This window comes from Myotis brandtii, unplaced genomic scaffold, assembly GCF_000412655.1.
Source record: "Myotis brandtii unplaced genomic scaffold, ASM41265v1 scaffold70, whole genome shotgun sequence".
In the NCBI taxonomy this organism is placed as follows: domain Eukaryota; kingdom Metazoa; phylum Chordata; class Mammalia; order Chiroptera; family Vespertilionidae; genus Myotis; species Myotis brandtii.
In genome coordinates, this window is record NW_005370741.1 from 1,013,207 (window position 1) to 1,034,807 (window position 21,601).

The 21,601-nt window shown below is 40.0% G+C and overlaps 2 gene segments (V, D, J or C); both read right to left on the bottom strand.

The window, feature by feature from the left end:
• The window catches only part of LOC102264001, a 287,655-nt gene that overhangs the window by 96,699 nt on the left and 169,355 nt on the right, over positions 1 to 21,601 (bottom strand).
• The window catches only part of LOC106724062, a 51,601-nt gene that overhangs the window by 11,905 nt on the left and 18,095 nt on the right, over positions 1 to 21,601 (bottom strand). Inside the window, 1 exon segment of the C gene segment in view lies at positions 6,534 to 6,578. Coding sequence covers positions 6,534 to 6,578 — 45 coding nt within the window.

Here is a 21,601-nt window from a genome sequence, read left to right on the forward strand (position 1 = left end):
GGGTTCAAGCCCACAACCTGGGCATGTGCCCTTGATCGGAATCGAACCTGGGACCCTTCAGTCCACAGGCCGACGCTCTATCCACTGAGCCAAACTGGCTAGGGCTGTAAGTCTATTTCTTTCACCAGGTAGGGGAAGTTTTCTGTCACTATTTCTTCAAATAGGTTTTCAATATCTTGCTCTCTCTCTTCTTCTGGCACCCCCATAATTTAGATGTTGGTATGCTTGAAGTTGTCCCAGAGGCTCCTTACATTATCTTCATATTTTTGGATTTTTTCTTTTTGCTTTTCAGGCTGGGTGTTTTTTGCTTCTTTGTATTTCAAATCTTGAATTTGATTCTTGGGATCCTGTAGTCTGCTGTTGGATCTCTGTATATTATCCTTTATTTCAGTCAGTATATGCTTATTTTCTAATTGGTCCTTTTTCATATCCTTGAGGGTCTCACTAAATTTCTCAGAGGTTTCTAGAAGATTCTTGAGTGGCCTTATAACTGTGGTTTTGAACTCTATATCCAGTAGTTTGCTTTCATCCATTTCTTTCATTTGTGACATGTTTCTTTGTCTCCACATTTTTGGCTGCTTCCCTGTGTTGATAGAGTGGCTTTGTGTGCTAGGTGTCCTATAGGGCCCAGTGGCTCAGCCTCCCTAATTACCTGAGGTGGACACCCTTGGTGCATCCCTTTGTGGGCTGTGTGCACAGTCTTGTTGTATTTAAGCCTTGATTGCTATTGGTATCACTGATAGGAATTGACCTCCAGGCCAATTGGCTGTGAGGACCAGTTGTGTCTACAATGGAGAACTTCTGTGCTGGAGACACTCTTATGGGGCAGGACTTGCTTCAGTGGTGCTTTGGAGATCACTGAGTCTTCCCCCTGAGTGTGTCTCTTATGGATGTGAAGAGTTGTAATCTGGATGGTCTCACTCTGACCACTGGGTACATGGGCTCTTGGATCTTCAAGGAGGTGCAAAGTCAGTCACTGCCTGAGGCCACCCAGCAGGAGCTACAGAGAGATCTTCAGATTCCTCCTCTTTGTTTGGGGTTTGGAGGTGCCCAGATGAGGCCCAGCTGAAGCAATGCAAGCTGCTGTAGAGCCTTGGGACTTCTTTTGGAAGCTCTGGGGCTCTCTGACCCAGCTGCAGTTTGTTAGGTTTTAGATTGCAAAAGAACAGGCCATTCATATGCAAAAGCCTCTGCGCCCAGCTTGGGTGGGGCTGTAAATTGGGTGGGGTGGGGTCTCAGGAAATCACCAGGGCAGAGCAAACTGCAATGGCTGCCCATCGGCCCTGCCCTGAAGAGGTCCCCGGATCTCTGTGTCCTGCGGCACCATGCAGGAACAATGATCGCTGTGAGCACCTCTGAGAGAAAGCCGCCCTTGTGTTCCAGCCTGATGCCAGACAGTCCAGTTCTTCCCCATATGAGTCTGGGTCCCCAGAGTCTCGCCCAGAACTGGAGTTCAGAGCAGTCAGGAGCTTGTATCTCCCTCCTTATTGAAAAAGACAACAGCGTACCCAGTTGCCATCCCGTTTCCACGTGTGCCTCCATACCTTCACACTTCCACACCTCCTCCCAGTCTCAATGAGCTTTTCTCTTTCCTTCTAGTTGTATAACTTCTACTCAGCCAGTCTTCCCGTGGTTCTGGATGATATCCATTTTGTTTTTTAGTTGTAGTTTTGATGTGGTTGTGCGAGGCAGCAAGTTCAGGTGTTTACCTATGCCACCATCTTGGTTTCCTCTAAATTATTCTTATTGCAATTATTCTTATTGGCTTAAATTCTTTTCTCCTAAGTCTTGGGGGCTGTCCTTCAGGACAAAACAGGAGGTGATTTTTGCATTCAATAGAAATCTAAGCTTTTGCCATGTTTCATTGCAAATCTGTGCTCTGAATGGGAGAGACTAGAAAGGAGTTTTTTAGTTTGATCAGGAGAAAAGAAAGGTGGCACATTGGCCATAGAGTTGTGGTTCTCAATCTTTGGGCTACACTTAGGTGGGGCCAAGATCTAGTGAGTTATGCACCCCATTCATTTCTACCTTTTAGGGGAATTCCATTTTGTATTCAGCCAGAGCTTTGCATCACTGCAAAGCATTGTGCAGCAGCCAGACTTCTTAGCATAAAGTAGAATTAGAGTTTTCAGTAAATTTTAATAACATATTCAGGAATATAAAATTTCAGCAAGCTTTAACAACATACTCACACTTAAAGTGACAGTTAAATTAACCTCTGTCATATATAAAAACCAGAGTCTATGAGATTGCCTGTATGTCCCTCTAAAACCAGGGAAAGAATATGCTTTTTGAGATCAGTTTACAGCCCATAAAGGACTGCAGCTCATACTTTGAGAATCACCACAATGGAGAGTGGTTCTCAGTTGTGGTGAAGAAGAAAGATGTCAGAAAACCTGAAATCTAGGCTCTGCCCCTTACTAAGTGTGTAATTTGGCCAAGTTCCTTAAGTTCACTGAGCTTCATTTGCCTCCTTTGTAAAACAAGGGTGATATCTTCTGTATTGGGAGGTTGTAAGATTAAATGAAAGGGTGTATAGAAAGCATTCTCTAAATTAGAAAGCCTAGGTGTAATTATTAGAGTGTGTAATAGGGTAAGATGCAGAGAACACGTTTTACTTGAAGGATGTAATTTCACTAAGTACAGAGCCCTCCAGGGCTGTAGGGCAAGGTTGCTGAGAGAGGACAGAATCCTTGTGTTCGGTGTTTGAGATGAGAGTGTCCATTTTTAGGGCTGTGGGTGAGGACTGGAATCCAGGTTTCTGTCTCCTTTGGTCTTCCTCTAGGTCAGTGGTCGGCAAACTGCAGCTCGCAAGCCACATGAGGCTCTTTGGCCCCTTGAGTGTGGCTCTCCCACAAAATACCGGCTCTTCCACAAAATACCGACTTCTGCGCATGGGCCACAAAGTTTCAATCGCACTGTACGTGCGCGCCCGCACGTGGTATTTTGTGGAAGAGCCACACTCAAGGGGCCAAAGAGCCGCATGTGGCTCCTGAGCCGCAGTTTGCCAACCACGGCTCTAGGTCATGTGTGACCTCTATTCCATTCTCTAATCCAAAAGCCAGACTCCTTACAGTGGTCTACAAGCCACCCTCTCCCTACTTCCATTACCAACTTGACCTCCTTTCAAATGCTCTCCCTGTTACTCACTTTCCTCCAGCCACACAGGCCTCCTTATTATCCTTCACACACTCCAGGCTGCACTTGCGTTCCCTCTGCCTGGAGATGCTCTTCTTCCAGGTATCTGCACGGCTCACTCTGTCACCTACTCAGGTCTCTGCTCAAATGTCACCTTTCTAAAGAGGCCTCTGTGATTACTTTGTTAAAAATTGCACAGTGCTCCCTCCCACTCTTTATCCCCCTTCCTTGTTTTATTTTCTTTTATGGGGCTTATTACCACATAAAATACTATATATGTTATTCATTTATTTAGTTTACCATCTTCCTTTTACCATTAGAATAACAGCTGCTATCACACACGAATTTCTGTCTGTTTTGTTCACGCTGATTCCCCAGCACCTAGAAGAGTGCCCGGCTTATAGTGACAGTGACTTGTCACAGGTTGTATAGCTAGAGCTCAGGCTTGGCTCTGCAGGCTCTTAGCTTGCTTTCATTTCTATTTTCTTTGCCTTACACCACAACGGACTTGTCCTCTCATTCATTCATTCATTCATTCATTCAACATTTATTTAGTGCTTTCAGTGTGTTTGTATATATAGTAAGGAAAAAAAAATCACAGTCCTTACCCTCATGGAACAAGGAAAACAGAAGATAAATGATCATACAAACTTTCAGGTGGAGATGAGCACTATAAGAACTGCAGCAGGATAAGGGGGCTGCAGAATGATAGGGGATGCTTGAGAAAGGCCTTGCTAGAGGTGACATTTGACTAAAGACCTGGAGAAGGAGAAGGAGAAAGCTGTGTGAATCCCTGGGAGAAAATGGCTCTAGGCAGAAGCTCCATCCTGGAAGACCCATCGTGTGTGAGAGGGAATGCCAAAGATGGGAACGGGAATTTTAGAAATGAATTGATGAGCCAAAGAAAACACTGAGCTGGTGCATCCCACTATCCTTTGAAAGGAAAGGATGAGGGCCATCCAGAGAGGGCAGGATCCAGAATATCTTTGAATGGAATCAGATGGATGATGCCAACTTTGACTTTGCAAAGCTATGTGATCTTGGGGGACCCCTCCTGATCAGTAAAAGTGCAGGGAATAGTATCTAATTCCCCATGATTATTGTGAGAACTGAATAAAATCCCATTAATTCAGTGGCTGGAGACATAGTCGGCACTCAAAAGTGGTAGTTGATATGATGATAACATATAATAACCCATACTAATTTACGTCCATCTAATGGCCCACTTTCATACAGATGTTCCTGACGACTAAGGCCTCTTTCTAAGCTCCTGTCATTGTCATGGTCCTTAGCAAACATTTATATTGTGGTATTTATTCCATGATGTTTTGCCCTGTTCTCTGGTTCCATTTTATGAAGTTAAATGGTATCCTCAGGTTTTCTCTATCCAGAGGGCTAAAGGGTGTGATGGATTTGGGGCTGTGAGTTTGTGTAGACCTGTTCTATTAGTGTTGTGCTCCCTGGCAGCCTGCAAGTAAAAACTTGAAAGAAGCATCAAAAGGAAGTAGGCTTCTGCGAAGATAAAGGCCCTGGGTTTGCACTGATGCCTCTTTAATCCAATATTAGTTGGCTAAAAAGGAAGGCACTATTGAAATATATTCTGGATCCTGCCCTCTCTGGATGCCCCTCATCTTCTCATTTCAAAGCACCAGCTCAGTGTTTCCCACACTTCAATTAATCACATCTCCTTTTTTTTGTCACACCCTCTATTGTATAATTTGTTTAATAGTTTTCTTTTAATTTACTCACTTTTTAACATCAAATGTAATTAAAAGAAAACTAAATCCTATGGGTTTAATAACCTAGTTGCACTATTTTGATACCCATTAAAAGACAGTGCAATTAAAATGAAAAGAAAGTCTATGTACCATCTGAAACCATGTGACACACATGCACGCTTAGGGAAACACTGGATCGAGTAAGTCAGTAAACAGAAGAAAGTAAATTCATTCAGAAGGTCTTGATGAAAAAGGGAGATGGGGGAAATTAGTCACTAACTTTGCTGGGAGTGTGGATTACATTATTATTTCAGTGACTTTACATTATTAAAGTCAATGAGACCTAAAAGCAAGGGCCCGAATTAGATGAATTTTCAAAATATTTTTTAAAACCCTGAATTTCTCTGCTCTGATTCTGCTAGCACAGCTTTGGAGTTCTTTCTCTTTTTGAATACAAAGCTCCTGTCCTATAGTGTGTGACGTCTGGGAATGTGTAGCCTGTACTCCCTCTTTTCCCTTCCTCGGCCCTCAATTCTATATCTTCTTCACTTCATACACCCAGGACTGTCCTGTCTGAGAGGAGCCCACCCCATTACACCCTTCCACCTCTCTAGAGCCTTCTCTTACCTTGGAAAACATAGTTGAATGCCAAGGCATCAGGCCAGGACATGCTGTTACTTTGCCTGTAGCTAGCGTAGCAAATTTGGGACCACTGACCCCATTGCTAGACTTCCCAAGGATCTTTGAAATGGGGTTTTGCATTTGCTTATTACATTTTCTAGCTTACTACTAATATCTACTATCTAACTGGAAGCTAGATATTAAACAGCCAAATGGATACTGCTGTCTTTTTTTTTTTTAAAGTGACATTTAAGTGGCAGTTGAATTCAAATGTTACTTAAATGACACAAAAAGATGCCTTCTATGTTGAGTACAATCCTCTGACAAGTTTAGCACTGATTGCTTTATAACAGTTAATTAGTGAGTGGAACCAAACCCTCTGAGTGAGGGAGATGAATGCCATGAGCCCTCAGGGAACCACTCCTGGCGGTGTCCTATAGACGTTAAAGCATTTCTTAGTTGGAAACATTACACATTCACTTTGTTCTGCGTGGAATCTGGTCTCACTGGGAGCCAGAATGTTCCAGCTTCCTCACTCATCACTTAGCTTCCATTTCAGCCCTAACAATTGGAAACAGATGTCTGGCACCAGTTCTTTTCTCCTGAAGAAAAATGTGGCAACATCAGTGACCACTTACTGGACTTGCCCTCTATTCTCAGGAGGCTGACTCAGTTATGAGCTCTCCCAAGAGCATATGTTTGGCCTAAGGGATTGTTTATATCGGCAGTCACATTGATAGAATTTCCTAGACTCAGATCAACCTTGTTTCTGATCAGTTGTGACTCGACTCAGGAACTCGAAAAAAATGGCTCATAGTCTCTATAGCCACGGATTGAGCAGAATTTTCTGTTTCCCCTGAGCTATGGAAAGCCTATTTTTTTTTTTAAACAGACAACCCCCATCTCAGTTCCTATGCAGGGGATTAACCATTTCCCCCCAACCCTCCTTTACCCTATATTGGTAGCTATTGCTACCCATTTCACATTTTCTAATATTTTTGCCTCCTTAGATGGAGGATGCCTTAACCTCAAAGAGCAGACAATTGAGTTACTTACTTGGTTCCACGGTTACACGGGTTCCTTTTCCAAAGATGAGTTTGTCTGACACAGCACTTGAGGGCTTTCCCAATACCTCAGCAGTGCCCCCACCACTCTTCTTCCTATTAACTATAGGACTGGAGGATCTTTAGGGCTTGGCTCTTAGAAAGATGGCACTTGTCTATTATCCAACTCATTCATGGTGATTTAATCAATTGCCAATAGAGGTGAGTTTGCTTTTGGGAGTGTTTTGTCTGAGGAGTAGGTAGGAGCACATATTCCTAGGCTAAGATTTCCAGGGCAGGACATGAAGTTCTCTGAATATTGCTTTCAATTGTTTTAAATTGTTCTCATTTCCTAGACCCTCACCTAACTCTCAGTCTTGGAAAACTAGCCTCACCAAGTGGATGGGTCTTGGATCCATGACTATTCTAGAGTCAAGGCCTCCACAGTCACCAGTGCTGCTTAAAGGGCAGAAAACGTGTGGCATCGCAAGAGGAGACAGGCTGTGTGAAGCACTGATCAGGAGCCAGTGATTTACAGTGCAGTCACAGTTAGCATGAGCAGCTATGGCCGGTGATAGCTGAAAAACAAATCAATCTCTGCTGAAATTCATCTTCTCAAACTGCAAAGCAAAGCACTGGGCAAATCTCTCTAGGGATCTGGGTTCAGAAATTCCCTATGAGATGGCTCATGTAATTCTCTTGTGCAATAGAATCAACACAAAACCAAGACAAGGATATTTTTTAAAGAAATACCTTTTTGTATTCCCCAAACATGGCTGTAAGAACATATTGAAAAGCCAGTTTCATCTCATCGAGAACAGCAGTGAGTGAGTGGCCAGGTGCTGGGGGTCACTTCTCTTGGCCGGGTCAACTTCCTGGCATCCCTCTGAGTCACTGAGCAAGGAGGGGTGGCTACTTGCTGTGTTCACCCTCTGGGGCAAGGTAGCCAGGCTGAGGCTTTCCCAGGGAAGTGCCACCTTTGCCCCTGCAGTTTTTGTACAGGTCTCTGCGGGTTTTGTAGCACTGTGCGTATCCCCCCAATTCACAGTGTTACAGAGCTTTACAAAAACCTCCCTGGGTTTCACCTCCGCGTGAACTCTGAGAACCCCTGGGGCCGGATGTTTTCTCCAAGTCAAGCTCCAGCAAGATCAAAGGGTTTGGCAGTTGGCTCAGGGCAGGCTCGCCCAGGTGCTTCTGTCTGAGGGTCTTCTGCCCCACTGGCTACATCTGCCCTGGAGTTTGCAACTGGAATGGACTTTCAGAAACCATCACGTCCACTCCCATCTGTGCTTTCTGGCCAGTTTTCTTTCAGATGGTTTCCCACGGAAGACTTTGTCAGCTACCTGAATGTCTCAAGTGGATTCTGCATGCTGTGGGCTAGGCAGAAAATGTGTGTGATCAATGTAATGTCTCCTGTCACCTGCTAAGATCTGGGTTACCTCGGCTTGCCCCTGCTTTACACCTGAAGAGTGTTAAATAGTTTACAAAGGGCTTTCACATAAATTTAAAATTTTATCCTCTCCATTGACTCTCTGGTTGCTAAATTCATGGCCAGTAGCCCATATGGTGCTTTGTACGATTTAGAAAAGGCAACCCCACTGGGCGCATGCGGAGGCAGCAGCTTGGGAAACAGATGGTACCTTTGTGTGCTTTATAAAAGGTTTCCCTTTCTCCAGTTCACGCAGCTCCACAGACAGGGCCTTTAGCCCCACTTGTCCCCTTGGCCAAGTGCCCTTGTGCAAGGCGCAACTGTGGAACTAGCAGTGTCTCTGTCCAAATTCAATTGAAATTTTTATTTATATTCTTGTTTAACCCATGCTTTTTGACATAGTTGCTCCCCGTTTGAAAACTCTTCTCTGGGGCTCTCAAGACATTGGTCTTGGTTCACCTTTGATCTCTGTGTCTATCAGTATGAAAATAAAGCGATACACTAGGCGTATCAAAAGTGGCCTTATTCAAAGTGAACCATTAAAGGGGAGTGTGAATTTTGTTGTTGCTATCAAAAGGGAGCAGGATTAAGAAAGGTTGATCTTCAGACTTTCCCTGGAGGATCTTATCCAAATCCATGGCTTAATCCCAATTTTACTTATAATCTTTGTGACAGCTCCTTCTTGCCCTGCATATAACTGTATGCCTGCCCCATATACAGAGCCAAACACTTTACTGCTGTGTAACCCCCCAAAAAACAAATAGGAAACTAGGAAATGAAGAACTGTTATGGCCTCAGTAACAAAGTAACAGGATGACTTAGGGCAGAGAGCAGGAAATTGTGTGTCATGGGGAGGGCCAGATGAGAATAAAGAATGGAAATTTCTTGAGTATAACTGTTATAAGGTGCTAGTCTTTGATGTGGCAAAAGATTGGTGGTCACTGTGTTGAATAATAGATTAAGCTTCTGATTAACCCCTGTGAGACTCATTGACCTCCGAGTGCTGCTGTGCAGACTTTCCCAAGCAGCCATCAGAAACTGGTTTGAATAGAACTAGTTATAGGAAACAAAAAGTTGGGAATGAAAAGGCAATTAAAATCTCAAGTTATATCAAAATTTAAACTATGCAACCTTGTGAGTCTGGGGCAGTGACTTTTACAATCCTGTGGCCATGGCAGAGAGTTTTGGGGTGATGAGTCCTGATGAGAATGCAGTTGTTGCGGTTCCCAACATTCCACTCACTCTCTGCAACAGGAGTGTACATCCATGTACCACATGACTTTGCAGGGCCTCCTAGGCCAAGTGCACATCTGACTCTATCGACTTCGGGGCTTGGCCATGCTTTGGTCCATAGAGTATGAGTAGAAGTAACAGTGTACCAGTTCCAAACTGTGGCTCCAAGACACATCACATCATGGATTTCCACCAGCACTCTTGAACCCCCACCTTCTGAGAGGAGAAGAGTATACTCCAGGGAGTCGTTGCTGCTTCAGCCTGGTTCTTAGAATGTAGGGCAGACTTGAATCTAACCCACATCTTGAAGCCAAGTCAAGCTGGTCTGCAGACCAGTGAGCAAACAACAACAACAATAGCAACAAACAACAAAAACCATGTTTGTTGTTCTAAGCAACTGATATTTTGGGATTGTTTGTTATAGATCATAATCAGAGCAGAAATAACTGATTAATACAGAGGCTAAGCTAAGCCTTGGTGGGATTCCAACTATGAAGTTACATGCTTAAAATTGTTGGTGGCTCCCCATTATCTTTAGAATAAAATGATATGGAACACAGGCTTTTGCTTACCCTCCCCAGGCCTGTATTTTGTACCTTTCTGCTTGCTCCTTTAAACTCAGCTGTATTGAACTGCTTGCTTCCTGAAAGCTCCATGTTCTTTCATACCTCTTTGCCTTTCTCATGTGATTGCTTTTACCTTACATGCTCTTTCCTTCTTCCATTCACAAATTTGGTCCTTAACCCATCTCCTTAGATACTATTCTCTTTCTGGTCTTAGATTAGCTATTGATTTCCTGGGAAGCCCTAACTGAAGGCTGACGACTGGATTGGGTTAAATGCTCACCCCTTCCCTGAATTTTCATGACATTCAGTGCTTATTTCCATCATCGCACTCAAAGCCCTTTTTTTCTTCTTCATAAGTAGACACCCTTGAGGGAAGGGGTTTTTCTTGTTCATTTCTGTATACCTTGTGCCAGCACAGTGCCTGGCTTGATGAATGCTCAGAAAGTGTCTTAAAAAGGATGTATCCCATGTTCAGAAAGGATATGCGAGGAAGTGACAGAGTAATGGCCAGAACCCATACAAAACCAACTCCTAGTGCCCAGCTCTCTTTCTGGCACCAGGCTGTTTTATGGAATACTACCTTCATATGTTTGGCAGAGCATAGCAACATTAGTGGTAAACAAATTGATTTTTAACATTAGCCTGACTTAAGTATCATTAGGAGGATGAATTTGTTGTGATTTGCTTCACACAATGAAAGACATTCCAAAACCAAATAGAAATGAGTTTCACATTGTCTTCATATTTGGAGCATTCAGATCACATTCTTTTCCACCAACACGAGTAATCAAGGATCAGTTGTTCCTCTGGAGAGGACTCCCAGAATGTCACAGCTGGGAGAGACTTCAAGGATCATATATTCACTCCCTTGGGTGTTCAGAAGAAAGAGTGTAGAAAGGTCCAGAGAAGTTTCACAACTTGGCCAAGGCAACAAAGTTCAAAAGAAATCAAATATTCCAATTCCTAGGTCAGTTATATATTTTAGTATATTAGGTAAATACCCAGTCTTCTTTGGTCTTTTATTCTGGCATTTATTATCTGAAAGTGTTTCTGGGTATCCTCTTAGTCCTTCAGCTGATCTCCTTCCCTGAAGTGGCCATAGAATGGCCCCAGGTGACCTGGCATTTTCTTTGTCTCTGTGACTTTTCAATGTTGTATGAGATACTTTTCTGTGTGAAAGAGTATGGTTGGCAGGCACAGGGTGGGGATATCCTGAAGTTCAGCTCTTCCTGGAAGGAACCAGGCCATGTTCTCAGTGCCTGGCAAGCTCTTCTTCAAAGGAGAACAGAGGAAAGGGACAGTGTATGGGGACTAGGTTTTCCATGGTAATTATCCAGTCTTGGCTGGGACCAAGCCTCATGTTCAGAGACTCAAAGTACTTTGTGAAAGTTTATGGGAGACCAACCTAAGAAATAAAATAAATATTAGACAGGGATGTCCTCCAGGGATATGGACTTTGAGCTAGCTTTATTTATCTCCACCTCCTGCTCCCAGTGTTGACATGTGCTCTTTGAGGGTTATAGTCAAACTGCAGTATATTCAAAAGAGAATACCTGGCTATTGAAGAGACTTCAAACCATGTACAAGGAAGAACAGCTAAAAAAACATGGGGAAAGTAGACCAAAGGAAGGGGTATCTCTAAGAGTGTTTGATCATAGACTTTAGATATCTGTAGGGGAAGAAATGGCTTATTAAATCATGTCTGTTAATGCATTTTATCTATTGCAATGTGTTGGTTTTGTTGAAATACTGTATATGCAGATATATAGTTTGAAAAGAGAGGTTAGTTGCAATGTGGAATCTGAAACTATGTTAATGAACTTTCCATATTCATTTAGATTAAAATCCATTGGTCTATCTTACATTTTGGATGGAACTTTCATCCATATATGGTTTTGTAACATTATCCTTTGGTCAATTGGAAAACATTGGCTCATGAGTTAAACAACTTCCACATGTTTGATATTGACACATTTCATTATACAATATCAAAATATCACAGTAGCTAATATCACCACTGATATCTTCATGTTGGGGACCCATCCAGTTCATGGTAACTCATATAAGTTTTCCTAAAGTCTAAATTTTTGCCTAAAGCTTAGATTTTTATCATTAGTAATAATTATCAGTTATTTTTCTCGATGTGACAAGCTCAGTTTGTTCATTTTCAAGAATGCCTGCCAAATATCCAAGTCTGAATAACTATAGTTTGTCTGTCAGTCATTCTCTCAAACAAAAATGGTGTTTCATGAAAAGAGTGGCTTGTTCAGCTTGCAACTCAAACAATTGCACAAATGTTTTCTCTTGAGATAGCTATCATAATTAGCAGAAATGTACATCTTCTTTTGCCACACAGAATGTTAAGAAGACATGTACTCAAAAGTTGAGATTGAATAAATTAAGTTTTTGCTACTTTGTCAATGTTATGGACTGAATTTTGTCCTTCTAACATTCATATGTTGAAGCCCTCCCTCTCAGTATCTCAGAATGTGGCTGTATTTGAAGATACAACCTTTAAAGAAATGATTAAGTTAAAGATGAGGCACTGAGGGTTGGGCACAATCCAATTTGTCTGGTGTCTTTATAAAAAGAGAAAATTTGGACTCACAAAGAAATGAGACTTGCAGGCACAGAGGAAAGACCATGTGAGGACACAGTGAGAAGGCGGCCCACAGCAAGCCTAGGAAAGAAGCTTCAGGAGAAACCAACTCTGTAGGCATCTTGATCTTGGATTTCCAGTCTCAGAACTGTGAGAAAATAAATTTTTCTGTTTAAGCAACCAAGACTGTGGTATTTTGTTATGGCATCCCTAGCAAACTAATATCGTCAGTAACATTAAAAAAATTTAAATTCTTTATTGTTTAAGTATTACATGTCTCTCTTTTCCCTTCCATTGACCTCTCCCCAGCTGCCCCCACCCCCCAGCACATTCCCTCACCCCTTGCCCACCCGACTGTGTCCATTGGTTATGCTCATATGCATGCATACAAGTCCTTTGGTTGATCTCTTACCCCCTCACCCCCCCGTCCCCCCGCCTTCCCTCATAGGTTGGTCAATACATTTTAAAGTAAAACTGACTCTTCCCAAACATGTACTCAACTCCACCAACAAATACATGGCAGTGAAGGCTATAATGATTGCTAGTACAGAATTGATGCCACTGCCTTGATTCATGCTAAGGGACTAGAAGTTGTATCCACCATTGTTTTTGCACCAACAATGAAGATGTAAACACAATGGAAAAAGGCAAATAATACTTTGGTATTGTTGTTGCAGAAGACCAAAGAAAACCAAGCGATGCTTTAAAGAAGAGGAGTGACACTTTTTATTTACGCTAGTGGACTCAGGAAATAACTTTTCAAATCTGAGTAAAGTAACATGCAGGGGGCTTCTCTTTTATATTTTTCTCGGGTCTTTGTCCTGCAAATATGGATTATGCTTCTGGTCCTTTTCGTGGGTTTGCAAGAAGGCCCCCAGGTGTTGGGGGTCTCCAGGCCATATCTGATGGTCTGGGCTGGCGCCAGCGTTAGTAACCCTCCCTCCGGGGCAGTGCACTGTTCACAGTTTTATGGCCTCTGTAACAAGTTCTGCAAAACCAGTTTCTGGGAAAGAGGTAGTGACTTAATTATAGGTTATCAAGAATGTACACTGGGCTGGCTGGCATGGATTCTGATTGCTATCCCCCCAAATATCAGGGTTACATTGGAATTAGCCCTTTTTAGCCTCCTCATTATTATAAAAATAGTTCTGACTTAATGAACTCCTAAAAAGGTGTTGGAGTCCCTAGAGGTTCATGGACCATACTTAGAGAACCACTATCTTAATTTTTTGTTGTTTGTGCTATTGAAGTTGCAATGGTAGCAGAGCAGTCAACTCCAGGTTTCCTCTGCTGCCTCATCTCTCTCTGTTTGCTAGTGATTATTAGAGCAACTTTATCATATGCTTTGATTGATCAATGAGTAAGTAGTCAGAAGCCACACCTAAAGGAACTACAAAAAGAACAACAAACAAAGCCCAAAGTGAGTAGAATGGAAAAAATAAAGATTAGAGCAGAAATAAATGACATAGAGACTAAAAAAAACAGTACAAAAGATCAATGAAACCAAGAGCTGGTTCTTTGAAAAGATAAACAAGATTGACAAACCTAAACCAGACTCATCAAAAACAAACAAACAAAGAAACAAACAAAAAAACCCAGAGAGGAGCCAAATAAATAAAATAAAAAATGAAAGAGAAGTAACTGACAATACAGAAATATAAAGAATTGTAAGAAAATATTATGAACAACTATATGCCAACAAATGGGACAACTTGAATGAAATGGATAAATTCATACAAACATACATATAGTCTCCCAAAACTGAATCAGGAAGAACCAGAAAATCTGAGCAGACCCATTAAAATCAATGATATTGAAGTGGTAATAAAAAAAAACTCCCAGCAAACAAAAGTCCTGGACTGGGTGTCTTCAGAGGTGAATTTTACCAAAACTTTCAAAGAAGAACTAACACCAATTCTTCTCAAACTAGTCCAAAAATTCAATAGGAGGAAATGCTCCCAAGCTTATTTTACAAAGCCAGCATTATCCTAATTCCAAAACCAGATTAAGATACTACAAAAGAAAGAAAATTATAGGCCAATATCCCTGATGAACATTGATACTAAAATCCTCAACAAAGTATTAGCAAACTAGCTCCAGCAATACATTAAGCAGATCATCCACCATGACCAAGTAGGATTTATTCCTGGGATGCAAAGTTGGTACAATATTCACAAATCAACTAATGTGATAATTCATATAAAAACATGAAGGATAAAAGTCATATGATCATATCAATAGATGCAGAAAAAGCATTTGATAAAATTCAGCACCCATTTATGATAAAAACTCTCAGCAAAGTGGGAATTGAGGGAACATATCTCAACAAAGTAAAGGCCATACATGACAAACCCACAGCTAACATTTTGCTCACTGTCACTAATTGTTAGAGAAATACAGATTAAAACCACAATGAGATGTCACCTCACATCTGTTAGAATGGCTACTACCAATCAATCCAGAAATGACAAATGTTGGATGTGGAGAAAAGGGAATCGCTGTTGGTGGAAATGCAAATTGGTGTAGCCACTATGGAAAACAGTATGGAATTTCCTCAAAAGATTAAAAATGTATCTGGCTTATGACTAATGATTCCACTTCTTGGGATTTATCGGAAGAATCCCAAAACACTAATTTGAAAGAATATATGCACCCATATGTTCATTGCAGCATTATTTACAATAGCCAAGCTATGGAAGCAACCCAAGTGCCCATCAATAGACAAGTAGATAAAAAAAGCTGTGGTACATATACAGTCAAAATTTATTTCTTAAACACCTCGCATCCTGAATAATTTGGTTCTCAACCAAGTTTTTCACAGATTAAAAAATGTCTCTGTAATCGACCAAAGCTTCAATTTTCGACCTGACAACCATATCATGATGAGGTATCAGCATGACAAAAAGCTTCTCACAGGCAAAGAAGAGAATGCTTTTGTTGCTGGTAATTAGCACAATTTTAAAACATCAAGAGTGTTAATGTTGCTAAGTATGTGAAAATGCTCACAAAACATCAGTCACAGGCAACTGAATAGGTAGAAAAACTGTTGTTGATTGGATAAAGGAAAAGAAGTTAGTTGGTGATAGTATTTCGGAGGCAGTGATATATGAAACATTCCTTTAAGGCTAATACGGGGTGATTCAATAAATTTAAGAAAAGAAGTGTTTATTTGTAAATTAAACAGTACGTTAGACATGTATATAAGAAAGGTTGAGGGGGGAGGACAGGAGTAGGCTGGAAGAGATTAATGGGGGGAAAAGGAGGACCTATGTAATACTTTCAACAATAAAGATTAAAAAAAAAGAGAAAGGTTGAAACAGGAAATCATTTGGAGTCTGGAATGGATTAATTCAATTTAATTATTTCTAATGGGAAAAACGATTCAGTTTTTGAACAAATTGCTTCTCGAACACCCTTCTGGAATGAATTAAGTTTGAGAAACGAGGTTCCACTGTATACAACAGAATATTACTTGGCCATAAAAAATATGAAGTCTTACCATTTGCAACAGCATGGATGAACCTAGAGGGTATTATGCTCAGTGAAATAAGTCAGTCAGAGAAAGACAAATACCATGTGATTTCACTTACATGTGGAATCTAAAGAACAAAACAAACAAACAAAATGGAAACAGACTTCTTGATACAGAGAGAGAATTTGTGGTTGTCAGAAAGGGAGGTGGGTGGATGGGTGAAAGAGATAAAGGGACTATGAAGCACAAATTGGTAGCTACAAAATAGTCATGGGGAAATAAGTAGAGCATAGGAAATATAGTCAATAATATTGTGATAACTATGTGTAGTGCCATTTGGGGTACTGGACATATCGAGGGAACACTATGAAAATGATATGATTGTATAAATGTTAGGGGCAGAAATAGAATATTGGAGAACAGCTACAATTATAAGAAATATTAATCATGCTCTGTTAACCATCTGATTAGAGAAAGCACATTCTAATCTTGATGAGAGTTGTATGTCCTGGGACATGGGAGCTAACATCGGAATGCAGTTCATCCTCCTGTCCCGAGAGCTATCAGTATGGAAAGGTTTACAACCTCGTGGCTGAGACAGTCTAGTTCAGGAGGCACCTGCTCTTTACAACCCCAGCCCCTATTACCTGTAATCTGGTCCTGGGGCACCCAGAGGCGCCCACCCTCTGCGCCCCCACTTCCAGCCCGCATGACTTGTATCCCGTGCCTACTTTCCCAGGCCTGTAATTCTTACTTCCCCACGTAATTTTTGTCCTTCTACCCAATATAAGCAGCTAGCTTATGGTGGAGCGCAGAGCATATTTTTGTGGATGACCTGTTGCTCTCCCATACTTCGGCAGCATTGGAATAAACGCTCATATATGATTCAACCCTGCCTCTGCTTAATTGGCTCAAGTAGTGACAGGCAGCCCAGACCCCTTGGTTGTCTGGTTACATAACCCCTAAACCATATACACAAACCAAAACATAAGAAAAAGAAGTGAAAATGGTTCTTAATTTTTTACAAGATGCTCAAATTTATTCATAATAAGAGAAATGTGAATTAAAACTCTACTGAGGTATAATCTCTCACTTATTCAATTGAAAAGAATAAAAGTTTCACAAATTAAAAAAAACCACACATGGTTTTCTGCATAACCATGGCACTACTGTTTCCCACTTAACAAGGTTAACAATTCCTTAAAATCATTTAATAGCCAGTTCATGGTTAAATTTTCCTAATTGTCCCCAAAATGTTTTTTACAGATGGTTTTTAAGAACAAGAATCGATTCAAAGACATTTAATTTGGTTGTTAAATCTTTTAAGTTTCTTTAGTCTGTAATAGTTTTCCTTCCACTGCTTTTTTTTTTAAGGAGAAATCAATAGCTTTCTCCTTTTTTAAATATTTTAAAAAATATTTTATCAATTTTTTACAGAGAGGAAGGGAGAGGGATAGAGAGTTAGAAACATCAATCAGCTGCCTCCTGCACACCCCCCCCACTAGGGATGTGCCCACAACTGAGCTACATGCCCTGACCAGAATCGAACCTGGGACCTTTCAGTCCGCAGGCCAACGCTCTATCGACTGAGCCAAACCGGTTAGGGCTCTTTCCACTGCTTTGCCTCTACTGTATTACCCTCGACCCCCAACCCCCACTTTTCATCACATTGATGATTGAAGGGATTGGGCCTGTTGTCCTGTAGAATGTCTTACCTTTGAATTTGTCTAGTTAGTTATTTGTATAATCCTTTAAAAAAATTGATTTCAGAGAGAGGAAGGGAGAGGGAGAGAGACAGAAACATCAATGATGAGAGAGAATAATTGATGGCTGCCTCCTGCATGCCCCCTACTGGGGATCAAGCCTGCAATCCGGGCATGTGCCCTGACCGGATTAAATTGTGACCTCCTGGTTCATGGGTGGACCCTCAACCATTGAGCCACACTGGGTGGACACTTTATATAATCCTTTAACTTGTTCTTCTAGCTCTCTTATCTCCTGTTGGAATTAAAGGTTTAATTAGCTGTGTTAAGCTATTTATTTTTGGCAGGAATTCTGTGTAGGTGATGTTGTGTCCTGCATACTGCATCAAGTTAGGGTAGAAATGACTTGCTTGATGAGGCTAAGATCAATCACTAGGGTAAAATGGTGACAGAAAAACCTATATTGTGCAAAGTTACATATTCTCGTTGCAACCAGAAAATAATCTGAGACTTTAAAATGTTTTTAAACTTTTATTTTGGAACTTTCCCCCCACCCTGCATAATTTCTTGCATGAAGCAGAAAGCTGGTCATATTTCTTTTTTCTGTTACTGTTTCTGCTCTGGCAGGAAAAAGTTTCAAACTCATCACTATATGCTCAAAAATTAGTATTTAAGAGTCTGCTCCTTTAGAAAATAAGTAATCCAAAGATATGTTCCATTTCTGTGCTAAAAATGAGAATTTCATTAAAAGTGTCATCTTTCACAATTATTTATATTCTACGAAAATGGGCTCTTCTGATGTTATTTTGATTGCGTTGATGCATTCTATAATTTAAAAGTTATTTTGAACAACCTTGGAGGAGGCCTAGGTATAGTTTTCTTTCCCCATGCAGTGCTTTTGCTTTTCTGGACTTAAAAGAGCAATTGGACTTGCTGTGCTAAGTGTGGTTGTCATCCCAGGATGAAGGGATTAATTCCTGTGTTCTTGGATTAAATATATGCGGGGTTAAGAGAAGAGTGAAGGAGAGCCCAGGCTTCATAAGCTCTCAAATCTATGGAATTAACCATTGATTGACCCTCTGAAGTGAACAGAAATATCGCTTAGTTCCCAGGAAACATCTTTCAAAAACACATCATTTAAGTAGGTAGGCATAAATGTGTCATTGCTCTGGGATGAGGAGACTGCTTGGTGACATTTGGTCAGAGAGGGAGATGCCTTGATACTGAAATAATATCCCAGTCCTGCTAGGTCTTCCACTATATTCAAGGACCAGCTCAAGATTGATCTTCTAAAGCTCTTCCCAGCTATCTCTACCCAACAAAAAATTTCCCTTCTCACCATCTGTTCACTTACTTGTGATTTTCTGATAGCTCAGGTTTTATTTATGAGAAGTTTGTACTTCTCATATCACTAGGCCATTTGTCCCGTGCTGCTTAATAATGACTTTCTTGCCATCTCTACTTCCTCATTTGACAGTTTTCTCATGAGAACAAGACACATGAACTGATTGGGTTAGGAGATCCTGGGTTAGAGATTCACCTAGTGGATCTGCTTTCAGTATGGCCTTTACAAATACATTATTTAAAAATAACTTGAACTCTGCCAGCATGTCATATTGCAATGAGATGGAATTCAATTCACAACAACCAGTGTCAAAGCATTTTTGTACATTGTTAGTAAATGTTTTGGCATTTAGTAATGCTTTTACTAGGCACTGAGTTCTTTGAAGGGAGGAGTTATGTACATTGGGCAGATGGGGTTCTTCCTCTTGGTTCATCATATGCAAGTATGTGACCAAGGATACAGGCTCACAGTCATTATTGGTCCCATTCCTTTTACTTCTTCCATGATTTTCTCTTTTACGTTGTCCTGAGTATAATTAATAAATGTTAAAATGTGTGGTTGGAATTATTTATTACTGATGACTTAGGTAATACTTGTTCATTCTGAAACCATTGCAGTAGACAATGAGTAAACCCCTAAAGATAGGAGTCTGGAGGCAAGGGGCAATAAAACTCATTTTATTTTCCCACAACACTCAGAGGGCTAATCCTGAGGCGAGACATACATCGTGGATCATAGTTGGGTGTTTTTCAACAAAGGCTTAATACATTTCAATCTCTGTGGTAAGTAGTCACAGTGAAAAACAGCAGTACAAAAACCCTCTTCTTCTTTTTTTTTCTTTCCTTGGCATTTTGCCATTACCACCCTCTGCCATCCTGAACCTCAGAAATCTCCTTTCACTGATGTTGTTATTGTGGTTAAATGCTATAAAATTCAGAGGCACAAAATTATTATAATCACACAAATCAATAAATAAAACCCTAAGAATCTAAAAAATAAATGGGTGAAGAACAAATGAAGAAAGTCACTCATTGGTTAACAAATTTGGAAAAAATGTTTCAACCTTCTAGTAGTAAAAAAAATGTAAATAAAGCATTAACAAACCATTTTTTCAGATATTTAAGCAATGTTTTTGTTAGAAAAGGTGAAGTTCCCCATGCTGCAATGATCTCAAAACAATATAAATTGTTACTTTTTTTAATTGGAAGCCAATTAATGAATATAAAGAGGGTGAAAACATTCATACTAGTTGGAGCAAATATTTCCATTTTGAGAAATTTGCTGTGAGAAAATACTATACATGTTTGAATATAAACTGAGATTTATTATCCTCAGAAAAGAGAGAGTCCCCTTATATTTGATTTCCTACAAATTACAAAAAGCAATATTATACTGCTTTCATGCAATTATTTTATTTTGCACAGTTAAGTACAGCTTAAAGAAGACACATTATCCTGGAATGATCTCAATCAATGCTAGTCCATGGATGCTTCTGGAAGTCCTCAAATAAGATTAATGAGAAAGATAACTACATAATTGAACAAAAAGTTAGTAACTATTCTTGGGAGTATGCCTTTGAAATTATAAGTGTTCAATATTGTTTAAACAAATCTTTTAAAGTAAATGTTTTGCTGTGGAGATCAAGAATATCACAGGATAAACAGCAAAGCAACTGTTCTAATGCTATGTGAATAGATATTGTGGTTCAAAAATGTTTTTAGTGATAGCTTCATGTATGGATTCATAATGTGCTATGATTCAAACAATTTAGACACAAGTGAGTTTGATGTGCTTGAAAAAATGTTTGAAGATTAAAAAAGCAGCTCTTAGTGATGAAAAATACATTGATTTGAGATGCCTGTGAAGCATTTGAATAAAATTTGTGAACTATGAGAATTTAAAAAAGCAGTAATTCAAAATTAATATACATTTATATAATATGTGATTTTAAGTATGCATGTGTAACTAAGTTGATAAATAAAAAATTTTTGAAGTAGAATTTGACAGTTTCATCTACAACCCTAAGTGTTTATATATTCAAGTTGGCCAAAACCTAATTTTGAATCTTCTATTTGAGGAAGTGAAGGCTTATTTTAGATTTTATATGCATATATTTTAATATATAAAGCTTATATGTATAGTTTCCTCATATAATTTAAAAAATAAAAAATTTTATAAGTACATATATGTTCATCACAGCAATTTTTATAACAGGAAAAAGGTGAAAGTTGCCTAAATTCTCAGTCATAAGAGAACTGATTAACTAGACTATAGTATGTTCCTAGATACAGTATTAATATGGCTTATTAAAAACACTTATTAGTTCAACTGTGATGGCTCAGCATCAACCTATAAACCAGGAGGTCACGGTTCAATCCTGGTCAGGGCATATGCCCAGGTTTCGGGCTTGATCCTCAGTGGAGGCATGCAAGAGGCAGCTGATCAATGATTCTCTCTCATCACTGATGTTTCTCTTTCTCTCTTTCTCCTCCTTCCTCTTTGAAATCAATAAAAAATATATTTAAAAAATTCTGATTAGGAAAAGCATCTAATAACATAGAGAATTAATTGTACAATGTTAAAAAGATGCAAATGTATGTTAAGCAAAATAAGTCAGTCAGAGAAAGATAAATATCACATGATCTCACTCATTTATGGAATATAATGAACAACATAAACTGATGAACAAAAACAGATCCGGAGACAGAGAAGCATCGATCAGACTGTCAAACCT